Source organism: Oryzias latipes, chromosome 1 (genome assembly GCF_053564925.1).
Source record: "Oryzias latipes strain Hd-rR chromosome 1, Olatipes_Hd-rR_3.1".
Taxonomy (NCBI): Eukaryota; Metazoa; Chordata; class Actinopteri; order Beloniformes; family Adrianichthyidae; genus Oryzias; species Oryzias latipes.
The window spans coordinates 21,242,250-21,264,706 of record NC_136237.1 but is presented as its reverse complement, the minus strand read 5'-3'; the positions used below and the strand labels follow the sequence as shown (position 1 = coordinate 21,264,706).

Here is a 22,457-nt window from a genome sequence, read left to right as displayed (position 1 = left end):
ATGCCACTCGGTCCGCAATAGGTCCGTGAACGAGTAATTTTGCACTAACGCGCAGTGAACGTCGTGGCTTCCTGAAAATAAACTTCCGTTTATTTGTTATTTTCTAGCCCTGCCGCCACCTAGCGTTTAGGAGTCTAATAGTAGTTTGACCGCTTACATTTAGTGGTGTTTCGTGTGTTTGTGGAACTCCGTGACGTCTTTGTTAATGAAAAGGCTTTTAACCAGATTCACAGATACATTTTTAAACTTATACAAACGTATACTTGGTTCTCTGAGGCTAAATCTGTGTCCTGCTCGGGGCTCTGGATGGTTCCCGACGTACATCTTTTTGAAATCGCAAGCTAGCTATCTTAGCAAGTGCAGTTTCAAGAAAACGACGAAACAAGTGAGCATGAAACTTGCAGTTTTTTCTATTACCACCATCGGCTAGCGTTCTCTGCGTGCAGTCCTCAACTTAATAAGGTAACAAACACAATTTTATTTTACAGTTTAGCTTTACCAAGGTGACACGAAATGTTTGTTTGGTTCAAGTATCCCAGATGTGCTCTCTTCTTGGACGAGCAAGTTTGTGTCAAGCTTAGCCACATATTAGCCAGCCATACCATACTGCCAAGCACGAGAACATTGTTGTTGACTCTAGCATTTCACTTTTATGTGTTCTTCTAGGTGACCCGCAAATGTTCTTTTGAAAAGTGGATGCGGGAGTGATTGGCTCCTAATGTGTTAGACAACATATATGTCACGAGCGGGTTTCTTGAACAAGGTATACAATTGAAACGAAGTTTTGCACAGGAATATGAATTTGTTAAAATATTAAAGATGTTAGGTTTTTTTTGTGGGTGGATGTTGCATAGGTTTTTTTGAAACATCATCATCCCCCCTCCCCCTCTGCGTTGTGTCCTCGCGGCGGATGAATCGTTTCTGTTTCCCCGGGAAACAGCGCGCGCTCTTGATTTTATTTTTGTATTAAAATCATTTTGAAGCTGCTGTATTTTCTCACTTTTTATTTTGTACACATTTCCCCCCCCATTTTTTTTCCATTATTGACATTCAAAGTCACAAACTATAATTTCCCAAAAGAACATAAGGATCAAAATGCAACAACAAACCCAAAAAAACAAACAAACTAAAAGTAATACAATAAATACAAAAAAGGCATTAATTTACAAAAACAGGTAAATAATTGGACAGTTTTATAGCTTTACAAATTCGGAAGGGATTTTCAAAATAAATTGTAAATAATTGGGGCTCAGTTTTAAAATCGACATTTACTTAAAAAATATTTCCCAAAATGTTTAAATTAATAACTTATACTTGTAAATGTACTTCACGTAAGATTAAAAGAAGTATTTGAAGACTTTGATTTTCTGGTTTCTGAGTAGTGACCATAATGTTTTGTGAATTCCAGCAAACTAAGTAGTTGACATGGCAACTGGAGGTCCTCCTTTTGATGACGGTGAAGAAGATCTGCACAACTGGACGGTAACCAGTTCCAGCCTGGATGATCGACTCAACAACATGGTACATGCTTGACATAAACATAACTTTGTTCATGCTGAAAAGTGTTGCCTTTCCGCGAGAAGCATAATCCCCTTAGAATTTGGAGTGTCACCACTCTGTCTATCTAACCACTAAAATGGAGAGCTCTCCACAATGTGTGCATAATGATTATCTTCCATTTTGTCAGGATTGGGGTGTCCAGCAAAAGAAAGCCAACCGATCTTCGGATAAAAATAAGAAAAAGTTGTCTGCAGCGGTGGTGGAAAGTCGCCTGACAAACGATATATCCCCAGAGTCCACCCCGGGGGCGGGCCGTCGGCGAGCTCACACTCCACATTCCTTTCCCCACATCAAATACACCACCCAAATGTCTGTACCTGATCAGGCTGAGCTGGAAAAACTGCGTCAAAGGATCAATTTCACAGACATGGACGAGGTAAAAACACAGCTGAACTCAAGGGCATGGAGATCACAGATAAATGGACAAAGGAAGCCTGATGTATGTGTCTAAACGCACATTAATAGTGATGCTCTCTTATGTAGTAAAAAAATCGTCCTTGTGTTAGAGGAAGATGTTATGTTAAAGTCCCACTCCAGTCATCCTTTGATCTATTCTAAAGATTTCCCAGTGGTCTTTTAATCAGGATTGAGCAAAAAATCTTTTCCATTTTCTGGGATATATTTTCTGCAGAATAGCAGTAGATCATTAGAAATTTGCCTGTGAGTTGTGGGTAGGACCTTTGGCGTGCGGCAACCTTGCCACCGTCAACTTTCCTGTTGCTGAGAGCTCACCACAGGGAGCTTGTGGCCCTCCCAGTTTATTTCACACACACCTATTTCACACATTTATTTATTTTTTGTCTGCTCCTGATTCACCACGATTTGAATAAAGAAACACTCAGAAATGCCATTTTAAGAGTCATTTTTCTTTTTCTATGTCCTCCATCATCAGAAAAACGCCACAAGAACATGTTAAAAATGTCCGATTTTGAATGGAGTGGGTCTTTTTAATTACAGCTGGGCCTCAGACTGGGGTAAAATCCCCAGTTTAAATACACACTAACCTTTAGTGTTAATCTGTTTTCAGATTTTAAAACAATTTCTTAGTTTTTTTCATCTTTGGAAAAGCCAACTTTTTGTGACATCACAAACTTTGACAACAAAAATTGAATCAGTATTTTTACTTGTTTTCTTAAAATACTAGAACTGTGAAATACCTTGATAAACACTTCAAATAGTTCAAAGTACCTGTTGAAGAAAGTTCTTTTATCTGCTCAGATAAATATCTGAAATCTTCTGCAGCACTAACGGTTCATCTATTGTTTTCTGATCCAGAGGAGTATTGGCAGTGACTCTCAGGGGCGCGTCACAGCTGCCAACAACCAGCGGCAGTTTGCAGGAGAGGCCAAGAAACCCCACAACTTCTTACCCCTGCATGTAAACACTAACAAAAGCAAGGAGCTGCTCCACCCCTCCGCCTCTGCCCCCACCACCCCAGTGATTTCCAAGGAAGTCAAGAAGCAGAGTCCAGGACTCAGGGAGAAGTTAACTCCTCTGGTTCTGTCCAAAGAAGCTACCAGGCTGGGAAGCGGTGACAAAGAGAGAAGACTCCCGTCGCAGAGGGAATATGGAGGAGAGGATGTGAAATTAGACAGCAGCCAGGTATTGTTTTGTGGTTGTTATGGTCATGAAATGCCCATAGAAAGAGGTAGGAAATGTAGCAATAAAGGCGACTGTGGGAAAACTTTGACCACTTGGATCAGGTAATCTTATAGTTGTTGTTTTTTTTTTTTTTTTTTGAACACTTAAATTGGTTTGAGCTGCACGGTGGTGTAGTGGTTAACACTCTGGACCTCATAGTGAGAAGGCTCTGGTTCAAATCCCGGTTGGGACTTTTCTGTGTGGAGTTTGCATGTTCTCCCTGTGCATGTGTGGGTTTTCTCTGGCTTAATCCAACAGTCCAAAAAACATGCTTCATAGGTTAATTGGTCTCTAAATGTCCCCTAGGTGTGTGTGAATGTGTGCGAGGCCCTACAACAGACTGGCGAGCTGTTCAGGGTTTACCCCGCCTTCGCCCAACAGTTGCTGGGATAGGCTCCAGCAACCCATGATTCTGGAAGAGATTTAGTGGGTTCTGGATTAAACTAGCTTTTTATTTTTATCTTCATCAAATGTATAGTTATTGAATAATTTACTAAGTTAATAGAAAAGCAGAGATGGATGTCAGGAGCCACTTTAGGCCCTCAAAGTAAACTCCTGTGGGAATTCTTTTGTTTATTTTTTACTCTTACATCTTCCAAAAACAATTGGATGAAATTGCATTCATGCAGGTTTCTAATAGTACTGTACTCATTCCCCCCCACCAGAATCTACTGGAAAGAAATCAAAACTAGGATAAAAGTGAGAGAGGCTGAGTGCAGCTGAAGCTAGGCTGTATTTAGGACAATTTATAAATATTCCACTCCGAATGCCCAGAGAGTTTTTTGCCCAGCTCTTCTTCTGCCCTCGTGTCGCCTTTCCTGAGCGTTCACCACAGACGTTCTCATAGCTTCCCTTAAACCCCATGTTTTTTGTTTTCCCTCTCAAACCCATGCTGAATTATCCCCTCCTTCTACCCTCTCAGGTGGTGAGCAAACTGGTCCAAATTCGGGACTACATCGGTAAGCTCAGCTCCGTGAGGGACGAGATGGTGGAAAAGAACGACGTGCCGGCAAAAGTGGAGCGTCTTTCTAGTTTCATTGAACACCTCCGGGAGAAGGAGAAGTCCTGCCTGCGTTTGTTACAGAAAATGCTGGTTAGTTTCTCTTTTTTAAACATGTAATTTTATTTGCTTGTTTAGTTAGCTCTGATCTAAAGTGAAACGTTTTTTTTTTTTGTTTATCTTGATTTTTAGAAGAAGCTTTTGCTGTCAAAACAATGTGTGATATCTGTCATATCTATTTTATTTAGTATTAAATCTTATAAATTGGGACATAGTATAACTACTTTCTGTGCTGTCTTTAGAGTATTTCTTTAACTTTAGTTTACTTGCTTAAATAATGAACAATCTGGGATTGTTCCTCTGAAAAGTTGATATTTTTTGCACTAAAATTGGTCTGAACCATTTCACATTGCACACTACATTTTTGCTGAAGTGCTTTTTGTTAGAAGATTAAAATGTACATTTTGTGGCCTTTACAAGTTCTTGTCATTTTCATCCCGATGATCCTGACATTGATGGATCACACTTTCTGGTTGGTTGTGTTCTTCCATCCTCCTTCAGTCTTGAACACAAAGCAGTCCTAGCAAACAACCCTTTCTCCGCCTCAGCAGCAATCCTTTGCAATTCTCCCTATGCTGTTGTAAAGAAAGGTCTATGATGTCATTCTGTGACGCTCTGTGGCTCACTTTGATTCTGTTTGTAGGCACAGGAGGTGGATGACTGTGATATGGGGACCTTGGAATCTGCTGTTGGTTCTGGTTCTCTGGCAGAAAGTGCTTCTGTGAACATTGAGGTTCTGTCTTCAGAGGTTTCCAATGCAGCAGTGAGTGTATTTGTAGTTGGGCATTTTCCTATTTGTCTGCATTTTTAAAACCCTATTGGATTTTTAATATTGGATTTTAGTAGATACTGAACAGCTCTTCTCTACATAAGAAATTATGTAAAAGTACATAAAAAAACCAAGACTGTTTTTACTTTTTTCAGCCCCACCTTTATTAGTCTAGAATCCTGACAGTGCATTCTTGCCTGTGTGAGCTTGATTGATTCAGTCCTTGCACTGATGCATGGCTGTATATTTTAGGACATCAGGCCAGAGGCTGCGAGTGCTGACCAAAGGGAGGAACTGGAGAACCTGCGTAAGCAGCACGAGCTGCTGAAGAAGATGCTGGAGCAGCAGGAGCAGCTCCGAGCGCTGCAGGGCCGACAGGAAGCATTGATGGCTATGCAGCACAGCACAGAGCAGGCGCTTGCCTTGACTGAAGACAACGGTGAGACACACACACAAGCAACTGCAACAATGTTCCCCACTTTAATATGAAGCTGCAGACAGACCATAAAGAGCTGGAAGCCAACAAATGTTGGCATTGCAACGTTTGCACAGATCCAGTTGACAAAACACTTTCAGTTCTGAAAATCCTGTCAAATTTGTACATAATAATGTCTGTACATGTTAGTAAATGATTTATGTGTTGTTGCCCTCAGTCGTCACGGAAACCACCGGCAGTATATCAGGCTTAAGCATCACATCAGAACTGAATGAGGAGTTAAACGAGCTGATTCAGCGCTTTCACAACCAGCTTCACGACTCTCAGGTTCAGTATCTATTTTTGGACAAACAAATGTTAGAATCACACAGTCTTGAACTTTTGAAGAGTTTGCTTGCATGCAATGCAGTTTTGCTGCTTCAAGTTAGCATGTAGAACATCGGTTTTCTACAGTATGGTTTGCACAACTATCTAACAGAACCCAGATCGGTGCTGTTGGTATGAATAGCAGGCGGGGCGTTTCATTTTACAGTTGCTCTCATCTCTACAGACAAAAGCCGTGCCGGATAACCGTCGTCAGGCACAGAGTCTTTCGCTCTCCAGAGAGGTTTGTTGGTCCAGGTCTCCCCTAGCCGTGGGGGCCCCTCAGCACAGGCCCCTCCTCCACTCCGCCTCTGGCCCTCATGCCGGGTTGGACTCTGGAGCATCAGCTGCTAGCGCCAAACTGACCAAGCTCCAGGAGCTTCAAGACAAGAAGCAAACCATGGACAAGATTCTGAGAGAGCTACACTCCCTCCGAGACCAAACGTTAAATAACAACTCATGTGAGAGGGATTTCTATGCTCTTTTGAGCCATTCTAAATGAATTTACTTTTGTCCTGACAAAAGGGGATGAACCCCATGTGGTTTCCATCAGGTCGTGGCTCATCAGCACAGCATAGTCCAGGAGCTCAAGGGTCCTCAGAGTGTCCATCAGCTTTATTTTCTAACGGGGCTTTGGCTTCCACCTCATTCCAGCCGTCATTCTCACAGCAGCAGGACGGCTCCAACTCCGCTGACAAGCTCAGGTACAAACTACAGCTCAAATATCCGCGGGAGGGTGGAGCACCTAGGCAGTGTTTCATTGCAGCCTACAGTGGGCTTTCTGTTGTTAAGTCTATCTTCTTTTTACCAAGATTCTTCTCTTGTATTTGTTTAGTTATATTTTGTGTGGGGCTTTTTCAAAAGAAAAGAGGAATTCTGGCTTTTTTATGATGTTACTTTTTGAATCATTTCATCCAAATACGGATTTCCTCTTCTTCCACATGTTCATGCAGGAAGTTAAAGGAGGTCCATAAGCGTCTGAATGAGCTGCGGGAATTAGTTCAGTACTACGAGCAGACCTCCGACATGATGGTGGATGCAGTCAATGAAAATGTGAAAGATGCTGATGAGGAGGAAGATGAGACAGAGGAAGGGTCGATTTTTGAGGCTACATTTGACTCAGAACAGGAAAATCAGGAACCTGTAACTAACATAAGGTAATTGTGGATTAAAAAAAAAAACACGACTGCATTACTTTGAAAAACCAATGTATCAGTTATACTAAAGTCCCCCTCCCATCATCTTTTGATGTATTGTTGAAGCGTTTGCAGTGGTCCTTTTTAATTAGGATGATGCCGTTTTTAGCAAAAATCAGAAAACCTGTCGTTTTCTAGGACAAAGTTTCTACAGAGCGACAGGACATAATCAGAAATTCACCTCTGAGTTGTGGGTGGGACCGTTGGCACACAGCGATCCCGGCCCCCTTCCCATCATCCCTTTGTTTAGGCTCTCTTCTGCTAGCTTACAGCCCTTCACACCCCCAACCTCACATTAGCGGTGCAACAAAATGGCGAGCAATATCAGAGCTATCCAGCCGAACAGTTTTGAACCAGATTCCAGCTCAGACAAGGAAAACAAAGACTCACTTTGTTTATGCAGAAACTAATTGTTTCTGCAGGTGGATGCATCAGAATTACAACGGAGCAGTGAGCTTGTGGCTTGCCGTAGTAATTTCTACATTACAACAAAAGTTTTTTCAAACGCATTTTTTTTTCGTCTGCTCCTTATTTACAATGATCTGAATACTCAGAGAGGCAATTTTAAGCTTCATTTTTTTATATATGTCCTCTTTCATTAAAATTTTTTTTTAAAACCCCCAAAAGATGATTTTCATTAGATATCTTAAAGATATTTGAGCTAAATAAATTGTCTTTTTTTCTTCTTCCTCCTTAATTCAATGAGGTTAGGTTCTTTTTTCTCAATAGTGCTGATTTGTCACTGACGACATTTATTGCCCTTTCTTTGTAGAAACTCTCAGCGCAGCAGGAACTGGACAGACTTGAACAGTCTGGCTAATCGATGTAGCATCAGGGCTGCAACCAACAACCAGGACAGCAGACTCAACACTAACTGTGAGATCAACAACCGAACAGCAGCCAATCGCCACGCCCTGAACATCCCAGCTGCCATAGGTTTGCTCATGAATACGCTAACAGGACTCAGTGTTGTGAATATCATTAGGTGTCTATCAGACACTTATTATAGTTCATTTTTATATTCTCGTGAATGTTGATTTTGATGACATGGTTTGAAGGAACAGGTAGATCCAGTAAATCTGTTCACCTCTCAGTTTTTCAAACATGCTTTTTTTAACCACTTATTTCATGTCTAAAGCCAATTTTCAGAACCTCGGACTTGATTGTCCCCTTTTCTTGTTCAGAATGCCAATACAACAGGGACATCCCTTATAGTGAAGTGAGAGATGACGATGGAGAAGAGGAGTGCGCTTGTAACGATGGAGCAGCGCGGGCGGTGGTTCCAGACAGCGTGTCGGAGTCCAGTCGGAGGAGCAGCCTCGGGAACGATGCCGGATTTCCCCAGAAAGTTCACCGGCAGTCAGCCAAACAGAAACTCCGGCAGCTGCAGGAGCTGGTCGCCATGGTTCAGGTCAAAGATGAAATGTTCTGGTTCTGTAGTCATGTTGAAGATGTTCTTTTTTTTTTTTTAGGGTTTTTCCTTGTGGTAGTCAGGTGGTGCATGATGGGAAATTAGTGAAGTATTTTACCCAGAAAGAATTTCTCAGTCCCCCATGGATCTGGAAAGACTTTGATCTACACAGTTCATTCCATAACCTGTTACTGGACCATGCACCACCTCTCAACCATCAAAAGAAAATTTAAAATGCAACACCCACGAATTTTAGTAAAATGTCTGAAACTGATAGCCTCATAAATACCGGGATGTATTTTTATATGTAGGTTCATTATGCATTCAGTTGAATGTTCACTGCAGATATTTTCAGGTGTATCCTGGTCAAAATTGTAGTAAATACAGAGAACGCTGCATTAGCAAACAAACGTGACTATAGTAAAGAGAATATTCTGTTTTCTTTTGAGTCCTGTGGAGAAACTGGCTCTTATTTATCTACTGACGAGACCGCTTTGTAAATGTAGAGTGACGACACCGATGGAACCACTGCCAATGAGGATGAAGCTATGCACCAACAGCCAAATAATACCCGAGCAACATTCGGATCTGGATCCAAGCAGAGTCCAAGAGACCTCGCTTTCAGCAGCAAGGCCAGGTGTGGTATTTTTCTAAAAAAAAAAAAAAAAAAGCAGCAGCGCAGTCAGTGCAGCTAAGAAAGTGTTGGTTTTGTGGCATCGTTGTGTATTTTTCTTTTCATCACGGCTGTTTTTGCTTTCCTCACAGGGAGAAACTGTACGAAGAGAAGCTGCGTCAGCAGAAGGAGGAACTGAAGCAGCTCCACGAAGAACGCCAGAGACTCATAGAAATCCAGAACAAGATCCAGGATCTGCAGTGGGCTTGTCCTGACCTTCAGGTATTTCCTGCATTCATTCAGACCTGCTTGTCTTTGCTGTTTTAGGGCTTTACAAAAAAAAAAATCAATATGTTTACAGTTGGAGAGAAAAGATTGTGTGAGGAGTTCTTTTTCCACACTGTCAATTGAAAACAGCATAAAGAACACAGAACTAGCAATCTGTATAACAGATCTTGCTGCATGCCTCACAGAATAAACTTGCCCCACACGCCCAACTGTTTTCTGCCAAAAATCTAGTTTTCTAAAAAAAAACAAGAGAGAGAATGCAGCTATTGATGTGGTTTTGGTGTCATTCCCTGCATTATTTTTACTGTTTTTTTCTCCTTCTTTACTTTACTTACAGTACAGTACTCTGATTACATGATTTCCTATTAAAGTTGATGGAAAACTGCATAACACCACACATAGGGACTGCACATTTATAGGGCTGCACATTTGTCTTTTCTCCTTGTGGAAAGAACTATAGGATGACTTTTTGGTGCAACTTTATAATTCTTTTTTAAGTTAGTAAAGGAGGACAGAGGATATAAAGCTATACATTTTCACACAAATCCTTAAACCAGGGGTGGGCAAACTACGGCCCCCGGGGCAGGTCCGGCCCGCCTCCATGTTTGGTCCAGCCCACTGAATAATAACAGATACCCATGCTTTTTATTTATTTTTTTTAATCTGGCCACACAATCGAGACCCGCATAGAACGTGACATTTTATTCCACCGTTCTGCAGTCTGTGCCCCGACCTGAATCCCTGTCAACAGAACAGAAGACAGTCTTTCTTTTCTATGCCGCAGTTCATCTTTCCCCGTTAAGCTCATTCTTTTAGAGTGATTAGACAGCTTTTTTTTCTTTAACAGCGCGCCCTGTTCTGTGTCCTGATTGGCTGGAGAGCTTACCAATCAATCTCCTCCATGCCGTGTCTCCTCTACAGAAACGCTGAGCTCTTCAGATCTACAGAAATATTTGATCGTGATCAGATCTCTGTTTTCATTCTAAGATCCTGGATCTAATTTCCAGGAAGATTTAAACTTCGAGAAAAGGGTGAAAATGTTTCTCTGTCTGAGAAAAGTGAGGAGTTTTACTGCCTTAAACGTCTGTAATCAGACTCTGTGGATTTCATCGATCACTGGCTATTTATAGAACGTAACTCCTGCGTTAAACGAGGGAACTCTGTACTGGTGAAAAGGTAATGCAGACATCTGCGTAGTTGCAGCAGAAGACATAGACATTTGCTTTTTTTATTATTACTGGATGAGAAACAGATGTGCAGGACACAGCAGCTGCTCAGTTTTAGTGCAAACTGTGAGACGTGTGAGGAGCTGCAGCGCTCAAAGCCTCAGCGGGACGAAGACTGGAGACGATCCACTATTTATTGTTTTTTTAATGTATTAGTATTTTTTTCCCTGGGCTCTTGTCTTTAAAAGCCGCATAGAGACTTATTTGGTCTTTTTTTTTGTTTCATAAACAGTGTTTTTTATTTTATTAAAAGGATCATGCATGAATGAAACTTTATTCATATAGCACTTTACAACTCCTTGAAGGTACCAAAGGGCTTCACAATAAAAGAAAAGACAAAAGAAGTTTAAAGTTTTAAAGAAAACGACTTATTGTGGCCCTCACAAGAAAATGTTTGGGGCCCCTTGCTCTAGCATCCATGTGCTGTTGGAAGATTTGTTGTTTTTCATTATTCCGAATAATTCAAACACCACATGAACGCACCATTTCTCCAGGTTTTACAGGAGGTACATCAAGCCGTTGGTACAATTGGCTCTAAATTGAGAACAAAAGTTTTAACCTAAAAACTCTAAAATGTTCTGTTTTTAAAATACAATTTTCCATCCAAATGTTTTCATCCAGATTCCATGTTTTTTCCCTCTCACTCCTCTCATCTGCTCCTGGTCCGGCCCTTCTATCCAATTTTAAAACCCTATGTTGCCCGGGAGGTAAAAAGTTTGCCCACCCCTGCCTTAAAACCTCTAAATACTGGGTTTCAAAATTTGAAGTCCAGCGTGTGACACTTCAATTAATGCTACATATTTCTAGTAGATGACCTTCTAGTCATCTACTGGAAGTAAAGCTATGTACACACCGAACGCAATTTAAGGCATCCACTTTCAATATCTGATTTTTGGCAAAGAATTTGTGTCGAATCAACCAATCAGAAACTCAGCTTCAGCCTGTGACGTGTTGATGACATGATCAGTGGATGGAGCTCGAAACCAACATGGAGAAAAATCTGATCCATCTCCTCCTGAACTTTCTGATATTTCTTTTTTTTTCCTCGGAGACAATAATAAAAAGGTTCTCTGACTTTTATTCTTAGTTTATTTTTTCTCTTTTTGAAAGAGGCTGTCATTCAGATGCAGGTCCTGCAGCAGGGGTGAAGCTGGGAGAGACTGAATGACCTCATGAACCCAGACCTGGAGCCGGGATTACTGAGGCTTTAGTAGAGCTCTTCAAAATAAACCAAACCTGATCTCTTAATGTGGTCCCTATCTGTGATGCATTGATGAATGACAAATCAATGCTTCCATTGAAAACTGTTAACAGATGCTCCTTCCACACACTGCAGGAACATCTGTTTTATGAACACACTTTGGACAACTCTTTGAAACAGAAAGGCGGCTGATGCAAATTTGATGCACAAAAGAATTTCTCACTGAGAAAATACTGATAGGTGGGGAGTAGTTTTGATGTAAAGTTTCTAACTTTAAACTCTGTTGTTGCTGCAGTCCTCTGTGTCCAGCACAGCCAGTCAGCAGGGTTTGCTGAGGAAAGCTCCAGTGATGGTCTCCACTCCCGCCGCCGTCAAAGTGACTTCTTCTGGACAGAAAACCAACTTGGCGGTTCTCAAACCGGCTGCTCCAGAGGCGCCTGCTGCGTCAGCCACGGACGATGGGGTGAGGGTTTCCGTCTCTGAAATCAGTTTGAGCGCAGCACGCTCATCTGTTAACCAGCGCCGCCTGTTCTTGCGCCCTCAGCAGCTTTGGTCGGAAATGCGGCGGCGGCAGATCATGCGCGAGGACCTGCGGCAGCGCAGAAAGCACCTGGAGTCACTAATGGCAGAACATCAGAGGCGAAACGGTTTCGCGGACTCGTCCTGCCCCATTGAAGACCATGAAGAAAACGCTACACCCTCACTGTCTGTCAGCAGGGATGAAAGGTGATTAAGAAGGCCGTCTGATCAAGGTCTGTTTCAAATTCTCCTGGCTGTGACAGAAGTGGTAAACTTGAGTGTCTAGGTTTTTACTTATGGATGAGAGAGAACTTTACTGGAGGGGTAAATGACAAGAAGCTACGTCTAAATTTGTCTTCAGAACTATGGCCACTTGGGGTTCCAGTCCCTGCCACCTTGATAATAATGAAGAGGATGATGATGATGGCCACGACGCTGGGGAAACAGACGAGTATCACTCAGAGTTGGGAGCGGAGGAGGAGGACGAGGAGGAAGAAGTAGAAGAATGCACAGAGAGCAGCTCTGATGACGACCTTCCCTTGTTCTCGCCGAACAGGAACCAGGGCTCCTACACCAACAAGGAAAACCAGGGAAGGTCAGAGCAAGCGGGCGATCCTAGGCACGGCTCCACCATTTTCCAATCTCAGCAATTACTCAAATCTTTCTGCTTGTTTTTGTGTGTGTTCAGCAATCTAAAGCCTCCAGCTGCCTTTTCTGGCGAGAGCGACGTGCAGCTTCATAACAAAACAAAGACAAAGCCTCAGACCCGAAGCTTCAACCAGTCCTCAAGTCAGCATGGAGGCGTCCGCCGACAGGAGAACCTGCGCTGGGCCTCTGAGCTCTCGGTTGCAGAGGGAACGAGTCAGTGGAAGGAACAAGTCAACCACTTACAGAGACAGCTGGACTTCAGCTCCGGCATGTGTCAGACGCTCCTGCAGGACCAGCAGGTGAACGCTCCGACACTTTCTGGAAGATGTTTCCTCAGCTGTTGATGATGAAACTCAAGAAAATGTTTCTGAAGTCTCCTTATGTTAGAAAGTCCCACTCCGATCATCTTTCGATCTGTTGTAAAAGCGTTCCCTTCGGTCTTTTCATTATGATTGTCGTTTCTGCAGAGCAGCAGGAGTTCATTAGAAATGTACCAGTTGTGGGTGGGACTGTTGGCATGTAGCAGCTCCATCCTCCCTTCCCCTCTCTGTTACTGAGAGCTCTCTGTTTCAAGTGGATGATGTGAATTACGTGACGGACCTTGTTTTGGCCTAAAAATATAACTCGTCAAACAAACAAAAAGGAAGGACCGCAAAATAACAATCGCACACTTTCATGTTTTTTTTAGATCTTCGAAAAAGCCAATCGTTTTCTAAAATATTATTTTACAGAGCCAGAAGAGTTAACTGTTGTTATACTACGGTTTAATGCATAATGTTAATAAACCACATGAACTGTGGCGGTAAGCAGAAATGAATCTGGGATTAGCTTCAGTATCAAATCTTTAAATCTTTCCCAGCTTTCCTTTTGTAGTAGAAGTGAAAAAATGCAGCTGCGTCACTTTTTAGTGAGCCTCGTCTTGAATGCTCAGCTGTGCTGTGTTGCTGCCGAGGGGGGCGGTGTGTTGTTGGTGGTCATATCAAGAGCTGTAAAGTTTGTTGACCACATGTGTTTTTGAGTTCTTACAGGAGACATTTGTGTGAAACCAACAAAAATGAAAACTGCTTCTGTTCTTGCTTTAAAGATTGTGACATCTTTTTTTCTTATTTCAGAAGCAGACGGGATAGAATGGATGCATCAGTGTTGCTGTGTTGCTCATAGACATTGTTACTTTGATCCGTTCGGTAAAATAAACTGATTTGTTTGTCTGTGCAGACGCTGTCGTTTATGCTGCAGAGTCTGCTGACCGGTCAGTACAGCGTGCTGCCCAACAACCGCTCTTCTCCACAAGTCCAGCTGGTCATGCATCAGCTGAACCAGTGCTACACCCAGCTGGCCTGGCAGCAAAACAACATCCAAAGGTGAAATCCAAAGCACACAGGAGTATCTTCACACTCGCATGGGGAGGGTTAAATGTCTGAACTCTTTTCTTTCAGACTAAAGCAGGTGCTGAATGATCTTCTGGGGCAGCAGCTGCCGCCTTCCTCCTCAGCAGCAGCGTGGCAGACGCAGAAACGGGGATCAGCTCAAGAGTCCAGCTGTGGTCCCTCAGCCTCTCCTGGCGTTTCCCTGCCCTTCTCCTCCACACTGCATCCTTCAGCCAACAACATGCCAGCCCCTCCAATGTCCCCATTCCCTTCCAGTATGAGCATCTTCCTAAGAATTTCTGACAATCCTTTGTTTTCGTGGGCTTTGATGAAAAGAGAAGTCATTGGATGTTCCTTTTCTTTGTCTCTTAAGCTTTTACCTTATTCCCTCCATTCCCCTCTACCTTGGGTGGCTTCCTCCAAGAACCTTTTGGTCCGACCACTCCCGAACATCAGAAGCAGCGCCCGGACCCCAACACCTCCTTTAAAACCGAGTACATGAGCTTCCCTCCTCCACTGCAGCGCTCCCCCCTCAACACCGCCAAAAAAACCAGGTCAGTTTTCCCCAGAGCACCTGTATGCTATCTGATGACCGCTGGCATTTACTGTCTCTTACTGTTCTGCTCTGAACTATTAGACCAGCAGATCGAGTCAACACCTCCTACACGAACAACATCCGGCAGCTCAAGTCATCTAAAACGGCTGTCGCTGCTAAAACTGAGCTGCAGGAGACTCCTCCTTCCTCTCCTTCTTTTGCCAAATGCCACTCCAGAGCACAAGAGTTTGACAAGGAGAGCTTCAGCAGCGTACCAGACGTTGATGATCCCAACACAATAACAAAGGCTTTCAAGGCCGGCCGCAAAGCTTCTGCACAAGCCAATTTGGCTTCTCGAAGTAGGACTCCCAAGAACAGACGTCGGAGGAGCAAAGTTCACAACAAAAACGGTGAGGGGGAAAAAACTGAAGTCGGTGAATCCTTGTAGCTTTGTCTTATCAAGTGTGTCAAGGATTAGTGAGATTCAAATGTAAAAAAAAGTAAATTCCCCCCAAATTCCTCTGCAGGTCATGACAGTGACAGTGCAAGTAGCACTACTGACTTTGGCCAGCAGAGGGCAGCATCGTCTCATCACCGGGACCAGAATCAGATGCTTCTGGACAAACTGACGCAAGAAAAGCTGGACAGCAAGACGAAGCTCGGCAGAAAACGAAATGACATCTCCTCCGGTATCATTTCAACTTCCTGCAGGGGAAATGGGCACATACATGCCATAATTTCACTTCATCCATGTTGCATATTTTCATGCTTTCATTATTTTCTGTCTCGTTCTTTCTATCAGTTAATATTTCTTTCCACATTACGTTTTGTCCGATTTTTGAGTTAATTTGCTTTTAATTTATCTTACTCACAGCTTACACTTGGAGAACCCCCTTCCTCTCTAACAGAATTGCATGCACAGAAGCACCAGGTAAAGTCACCGTGCAGCATCATTTGACTTTTCTTTCATCTAACACATCATGCATGGCTGTCATTCAGCTCAGCCTAAACCCAGGCTTTCAAACCCGAGAGGGAATGTTTGGCTTTGTTCTCATTTGAATTTTTTTTTTTTTTTTAATTTCAACTCAAAAAGACAAACCTGGTTCTCAATGTTTCAGATGCAAGCAGTGACTTCTCGCTGTTTGAAGCTCTTCGGGAGACCATCTACTCCGAAGTGGCCACGCTGATTTCCCAGAATGAGTCTCGGCCTCATTTTCTGATTGAGCTCTTCCATGAGCTGCAGCTCCTCAACACAGACTATCTCCGTCAGAGGGCGCTCTACTCTCTCCAGGTAAATGGCGTCTGTTTGCTCCGTATGTACTCATTCAACTCAACTGCAGTTCAAAGACACTTTATTGGGACTCAAATTACAAGGTTTTTTTGCATCCATTTGTAGACGACTAGATCCATGCGTCTTTGGTTTCCCCGCCCAAGCTGGCATCTGGCTCAAAACTTCTTATCTGGATAGCTTGAATATTGCTCGCTATTTGTGTCGCACTGGAAATGTTAGTTTGGGGTTATAAGGGGCTGTAAGATAGTGAGAGAGACAGTAATCAAATGTCTGATGGTTAATGAGCAGGCTTACTCGGCGCCAGTGGTCCCGCCCACAACTTGGGTGTGAATTTCTAATGAACTCCTGCCGCTCTGCAGAAACTATGTCCTAGAAAACTACTTTTTTTTTCTTTTGGGGTAAAAACGGTATAATTTAATTAAAAGACCACTGGGAACGCTTTAAAAGAGACCAGATTGTGACTTAAATTGTTTTGTATAGAGTCCTAACTCAGCTCCATATCAAAATTGGATAAGAGGAAAGTAAGCTTAAAGGAAAAGGATTTGATTCTGGGTTTTTCTTAGGACATAGTGACCAAGCACCTGGAAGTAAGGAGCGCCGCTGAAGACCAGCCTCCCCGCCTGGGTCCTGTGGCGTGGCCCGCCTGCTCTCAGTCCGAGCTCACGCCCAGTCAGAGTCTGTCCACCAGTGATGACGTAAGATAGCTTCATAGCTGAGGGTCGTGGCTTTTTCCTTCCCATCTTGTTTCGGTTCTTCCCACAGTCCTTTAAATTCTGCTTTAAGTGTTTCTCATTATTTTTACAAAGACTGATGCCCCCCCCCCCCCCCCCTTTCTTTTCTTTTTTTCTTTTTAAACCAGACTTGTCTACTTTAATTTCTCATCATCTCGTCTGTTCATTCTTTCATGTATCTTTGATTTTCTGATTTCAATCTCCACTTCCTCTATTGCTTGTCCTTATTTATATTTAACCTGACAGCAAAGCGTTCAGAAGCCTTTCTGTTTGAAAAGATAAATAAAAAGGCTGCCCTCGTCTCCCCTGAAGTCTATTTTACCCGATTAAACGTGTCCTCTTTGTTCCAGCGTCCCCAGAGTTGTACTAATGAGAAGTCCTGGCCTTGTGTGTCTAAATGTTGCCTTTGTCTGAGATTGATTGATAAAATGACACATTTGCTCCACAATTCCTTTTCTTTTTTTTTAGCCCTTTTATATTGTCAGCTGGAGTTTAGCGGTTTAAAAGTGAAAGTCCTGGCTGTGAAAATTGTTCTCCACATTTGACTCTTCTCGTAGAACAGTGCGCCCCTGTACCGGTCAGTGGGACAGCTGTTACCGGGCCGCAAAGAGAAAAAACCTTTTATTTTGTAATCGGATTCTGAAGGAAGTTTTATTTTGGAAAACCACTGGATTGTCCACCACATCTGACTCAATCTTGACACGTGTGGAGTCGCTCCATTATGTGCTGAAAAAGCCTCCACAATATTCTCAAAGCAGCCGTGCTAAATGAAACCCCCCAAGTTAGCAAAGTCAACAAACATATTCGGAAAGTTTGTTGACTCAGAAGGAAAAAGAAGAACCTTCAACTTCAAAATAAAAGACAGCTGCTTTTAACAGACAAAAACCAAGAGTCTTTTCTCCAAATCTGGATTTATGTGACAGTTGTTCCCAGACAGCATAATAATTATGCATAATATTTAGCAACCAGCTGTCGAATGTTACGAGGATGCTGCTAATAAAGTTGTTTAAAGGATGGATTCCCGTGTTTTGAGTTGGAAAAAAAAAAGGTTCTGTGACAGTTTTTTCTTTTTGTATTTATCGTTGCCCCATAAAAGTCGGACGAGGCTGAAGTTGGTGCCTGTTTTATTTTTAGTTTCCTCTTTGACAGCTATGGGTTAAGGGAAAATCTATATCACATTTTAATGGCTCCTACGCATAATCTAGAGTCCAGATAAAGTTTACCGAGAATGAAGAGAAACATTCCCCTCTAAAGTTAAGGGAAGCTAGAAGACAAACAAACCTCCACTTCAGCTTGGTACAGACCGGTCCGTGAGAATATTCTGACATTAAACCGGTCCGAGGCCTGAATAAGGCACTTGGTGGATCTAACGGAAGATTTGAACCAACAACCTCCAAGGACAGACACTTTACTACTAAGCTTTAGCAAGTAAATCTGGGTTTATTTAACTTATTTTTTTATTTTAAGTGTACCCCATCAGAGCTCAACTAAGACGTACGTTTGTCTAAAAACAACATCTTTTTTGCTTCACAGGAAGTGGTGGAGAAGAACTTAAGACACGCACGGGACACAAAGAAGAGGAAGGAGGACGCAGACTCTGTGGACGACAGCAACATGTCCACCTCCTCCAACTTGGAAGCTTTTGCAAATGATGACTTGGGTATTTTTTTGTTGTTGCTCTTCATCATTTCGTGTGTGACTTCACTGCTGACAGGGCCGTCTGTTACGCCACGTCTGTGTTTCTGGGCTTTGATAAGCAGAAGTTTTGTATTTGCAAGAACGTTTGACCACATTAACTCTTTGATATGTAAGCTGACATTGCTCTGGTTCTGGATGCGGGTGCATTTCAATCTAACTCCTTATTTTTTTGTGACCTCATTGATTCCTTGTGTCTCCTTTCGCTCTCCCCGATGTGGCTCAAACAGGAAACACAGTGATTCATTTAGACAAAGCTCTGGCAAGGATCAGAGAGTATGAGCGCATGAAGCTCAAAGCCGAATTTAACCCCTGCAATGCCAGCGCTGCAGGCACCTCTGATGCCAAGCATCCTCCTTCCACCGCCGCCGAGTCCACGGAAGGTATCCATCCGCATGACGCCCCCTTGTGTTCAGCATATGCAAAGGCCTGCAGCAGCTCGGCTGAGGTCTTCCATTTGTGTGTTGGACATCCCTGGCTGCATTCTTGACGCGAGACGTTTTGTGTGTGTGCAGGAGCTGCAGCCGGCAGCGTGCACTGCCCGCAGATAGACACCCAGCAGCTGGACCGACAGATCAAAGCCATCATGACAGAAGTCATTCCCTTTCTGAAGGTAGAAGAAATGTTCTGGCGCTGTGGAAACCCACGAAAACTGAAGACCCTGTTTAGTACGGAACGGGAGACTTCAAATGTCCAAATTTTGTCTTTTAATCAGGAGAACATGGACGAGGTGTGCTCCCTTCAGCTCCTGACCTCTGTGCGGCGCATGGTTCTTAAACTCACTCAGCAAAATGATGAAAGCAAGGAGTTTGTCCACTTTTTCCACAGACAGCTGGGAGGAATACTACAGGTTAGGCGAATGTCGTCCTCCTAAATGAAACAAACGACTCTTTTTTTTTTTTTTTTAATCTATTGTTTGCCTGCAGGACTCTCTTAGCAAATTTGTGGGATGCACACTAAAGGACTGCGGGGAGGACCTCCTGGTGGAGATTTCCGAGATCCTCTTTAATGAACTAGCCTTTTTCAAGCTCATGCAGGATTTGGAAAACAGCAATAGCTCCAAGAAGGCCACAAAACAGAAGAGAAGGGTTGAAGGTCCCAGTAAACCCAAACGGACTCCTGAGGTCCGTCGTTTTCCTCTTTCTGATCTCTGTTGCAAACGTGTTCAAAGAACCGAAATTTGACTTCTGCTTTAATTTCTTTGTCCATGTAGGAAAATGCAGTCGGCAGCACTGAGAAATCCCTTTGTTCTGCAAAAACCGATGAAGACAAGGTAAGTTTAAATAAAATATTAATAACCTATACTGTGACATATATTTATATACGAAACTCATTGAACTTTTTTAAGGATCAAGATGAGACGTTAATGGAAAGAAGCTGTGGAGCGCCGGAGCTTTACCTGCAGACGAAGAGCAACCGGAGCAATGATGCTTCAGAGAATGAGGATGAAGAGCAAGGACTGGAAGTACTTTTGTCATTCAGTAAGTCAGAAAAAGTTTGAGCAAAAAGGAGTCTAAATAAATAAAGTCAATATAACACAGCTGTACCTTTTAATAAAAGACTTGGGTCAAGATTTATTTCCTGAAAATGCCTCAGCAGTGACGTCCACGCCCCCCCATCACCCCAATTCCATTTTACTTGAATTTCCGATGCGTCTTATTCTGAAAAGTCGCATCACCTTTTGTTTCCTGCCAGGTCTCTCCAAAGCAGAGATTCAGGCTCTGACCAGCTATGGCAGTGGAGAAGATGAGAACGAAGAAGAGGAGACGGAAGAGTTTGAGGCTGGACCTGTAGAAGTCCAAACGTCCTTGCAGGTTTCGGCTGACGGGCAGGTGGAGCAGGTCGGTTGGTGCTGCGGACAGTTGTGTCAGGATGGTGAATAATTCATTTTTTTTCGTGTTGTCTCAACCAAATAATGATGTCATGCTGCAGGGGGCCGGCAGCGGTGAAATCCAGCTAGAAAACCCAAAGGAGGAAAGTTTGGAGAATGACGGTGGTGAGGTTTACTCTAACAAATCCATCATTTCAATGTTTTCTTTTCAGCTTTTAATGATACCTTTTCTTTTAGAGGCCAACGGATTGGCGGGAGCTGTGAGCTCCCCATTGGAGGAAAATATTGGCGAGGAAAGCCAGATTCCTGCTGAGGAGGAGAAAGCTGCTGCAGCACAGAGAGACTCTGCTCCCTCCCCACCTCAGAATGTCCCCCGGGAGTCAACAAGCACCAGTAGCCCCGACACAGACTCCCCCGTCCTTATCAATGTAGATGTAAGCATGACCACGCTTGTTTTGTGTGCTCATCACATCCGTGACCGATGACTCAGGTCCTGCATTTTTTTTCCTGCATTCGTTTGTTCTCGTTTTACTGATACAGGAAGCAGGATCTGGCAACACGAGCCACAAGTCTGATGAGGAGGACTTTGTCAAGGTGGATGATCTGCCGCTGCAGCTGACGGTCATGACCGAGGTGCGCAGGAAACGTTCTCCACTATGTTAGACGACGGAGTACTAGGGCCACCAGAAACGAAAGAATATAAAATTATGAGAACTAAGTCGCAATTTTACAAGAATAAAGATGTACAATTATTGGGAAAAATTTAAGATTTTACAAGACTAAAGGCATAAATTTAGTATATAAAAAAATTGTACTTTAACAAGGAAAAAGTTTATTTTTATTTATTTTTTTGTGAATGTTTTATTCATTCATTTTCTTCTGTTTGTGCCTTTCGGTGTCACGGGGTGAATGTTTTATTGTCCTGAAAAAAAAAGGTCAATGAAGTTCAGAGATTTTTCTCTGAACACAAATGAAACTGATAATAATCAATTGTCTTTGTTAAAACATTTGAAAAGGGAAGTGTTGCATTTTATTTTCAAAAATGCATGACTTTTCTGGTAAAATTGTACTTTTTTGGAAGTATAAATTTATAACTAGTCTCGTAAAATGTTGACTTTTTCCCCATTATTGTAAAAAAAAACTTCTCTTATAAAAATGACCTATTTTCCATTATTTGTACGACTTTATTCTTATAAAACTTTTGACTTTTTTCCCATAATTGTATACATTTCTTTTGATAAAATTGCCTTTTTTTCTCGTTATTGTATGAATTTATTGTAATGCATTTCTTTTCTGTGTGACGGTGGTCACAGGACGTAGTTGTAATGTTTTGGGTTAAACGTGTGAAAGGATCGGTGTGTTTTGTCAGGAGGAGCTTCAGAAGCGAATCGTGGAGGAGCAGCAGAATAACAACCTCTCCATGGAGATCCTCAGTGACCACACTGAACTGCTGACTGAGCTGGTGGGAAACGCACAGACACTAAAACAACCAGGTTTGTCTCTGAGCCTTCTTTTGGATTTCCATTAATGTTTTTTGTAGAAGAAATGACAGATTCTTTTTTTTTTTTTTTTTTTCAGAGAGCATGGATGTCCAGAATGCAGAATGAAAAATGTCTGACTGCTGTATTAAGTACCACAAGCTGAGCTTGTTGTTTCCTTTTATTTGTTAGTTTAAAGAAGTTACACACTTGTAGTCTCAACATAGCTGTTACAGTTGCACATGCAGAACTTATATTTAGTGCTTTATGTTCCTCTAACTCCTGAATGTTAAACATATATGATCTGGTTGATTGCGTTGCGTTCGTGTTTCTTGCCTGTTCAGATCTGCCTTAGACTTCTTGCCTCTGGGATCAGTTTGACATGATTATTTTTGTTTCCTCGTTTGCCTTATTGTTCTTCACATGGATGACACTACAACCAAGGTTCAGCTGGTGTCCTTCGTTTCTACGTCTTTCCTTTTAGCTTTGAAACATATCCAGGTAGATGTAAATGTCCCGCTAACTTTAGGTTAGCCCCCCTTCATCTTCACTGTAGGTGACATGATTTCAATCAATAAAATATTTGAACTTTTAACAA

At 42.5% G+C, this 22,457-nt stretch overlaps 1 protein-coding gene across 13 annotated transcripts in view; it reads left to right on the top strand.

Annotated features, from left to right (window-relative positions):
- Positions 1–22,457, top strand: part of LOC101157035 (pericentriolar material 1 protein) — a 26,348-nt gene extending 3,891 nt beyond the window's left edge. For 2 of the 13 annotated variants that reach the window (XM_078951010.1, XM_023957967.2), the window contains exons 2-40: positions 1,409–1,521; positions 1,688–1,936; positions 2,836–3,162; positions 4,124–4,294; positions 4,905–5,024; positions 5,283–5,469; positions 5,684–5,793; positions 6,017–6,290; positions 6,383–6,533; positions 6,783–6,986; positions 7,798–7,961; positions 8,210–8,436; positions 8,943–9,073; positions 9,202–9,331; positions 12,060–12,227; positions 12,309–12,490; positions 12,645–12,878; positions 12,972–13,230; positions 14,147–14,292; positions 14,368–14,573; positions 14,672–14,852; positions 14,936–15,243; positions 15,361–15,522; positions 15,708–15,764; positions 15,952–16,124; positions 16,688–16,819; positions 18,389–18,515; positions 18,781–18,933; positions 19,066–19,163; positions 19,266–19,400; positions 19,477–19,674; positions 19,764–19,823; positions 19,899–20,031; positions 20,246–20,391; positions 20,483–20,546; positions 20,619–20,815; positions 20,922–21,014; positions 21,751–21,874; positions 21,960–22,457. In XM_078951010.1, the coding sequence (XP_078807136.1) occupies positions 1,426–1,521; positions 1,688–1,936; positions 2,836–3,162; positions 4,124–4,294; positions 4,905–5,024; positions 5,283–5,469; positions 5,684–5,793; positions 6,017–6,290; positions 6,383–6,533; positions 6,783–6,986; positions 7,798–7,961; positions 8,210–8,436; positions 8,943–9,073; positions 9,202–9,331; positions 12,060–12,227; positions 12,309–12,490; positions 12,645–12,878; positions 12,972–13,230; positions 14,147–14,292; positions 14,368–14,573; positions 14,672–14,852; positions 14,936–15,243; positions 15,361–15,522; positions 15,708–15,764; positions 15,952–16,124; positions 16,688–16,819; positions 18,389–18,515; positions 18,781–18,933; positions 19,066–19,163; positions 19,266–19,400; positions 19,477–19,674; positions 19,764–19,823; positions 19,899–20,031; positions 20,246–20,391; positions 20,483–20,546; positions 20,619–20,815; positions 20,922–21,014; positions 21,751–21,874; positions 21,960–21,988 (6,306 nt within the window). In that variant the 5' untranslated portion in view covers positions 1,409–1,425 and the 3' untranslated portion in view covers positions 21,989–22,457. Of the gene's footprint in view, positions 1–88; positions 463–666; positions 764–1,408; positions 1,522–1,687; positions 1,937–2,835; positions 3,163–4,123; positions 4,295–4,904; positions 5,025–5,282; positions 5,470–5,683; positions 5,794–6,016; positions 6,291–6,382; positions 6,534–6,782; positions 6,987–7,797; positions 7,962–8,209; positions 8,437–8,942; positions 9,074–9,201; positions 9,332–12,059; positions 12,228–12,308; positions 12,491–12,644; positions 12,879–12,971; positions 13,231–14,146; positions 14,293–14,367; positions 14,574–14,671; positions 14,853–14,935; positions 15,244–15,360; positions 15,523–15,707; positions 15,765–15,951; positions 16,125–16,687; positions 16,820–18,388; positions 18,516–18,780; positions 18,934–19,065; positions 19,164–19,265; positions 19,401–19,476; positions 19,675–19,763; positions 19,824–19,898; positions 20,032–20,245; positions 20,392–20,482; positions 20,547–20,618; positions 20,816–20,921; positions 21,015–21,750; positions 21,875–21,959 lie in introns of those variants that run through there. The other 11 variants (XM_023957968.2, XM_023957957.2, XM_078951002.1 and 8 more) reach the window with 11 other exon arrangements.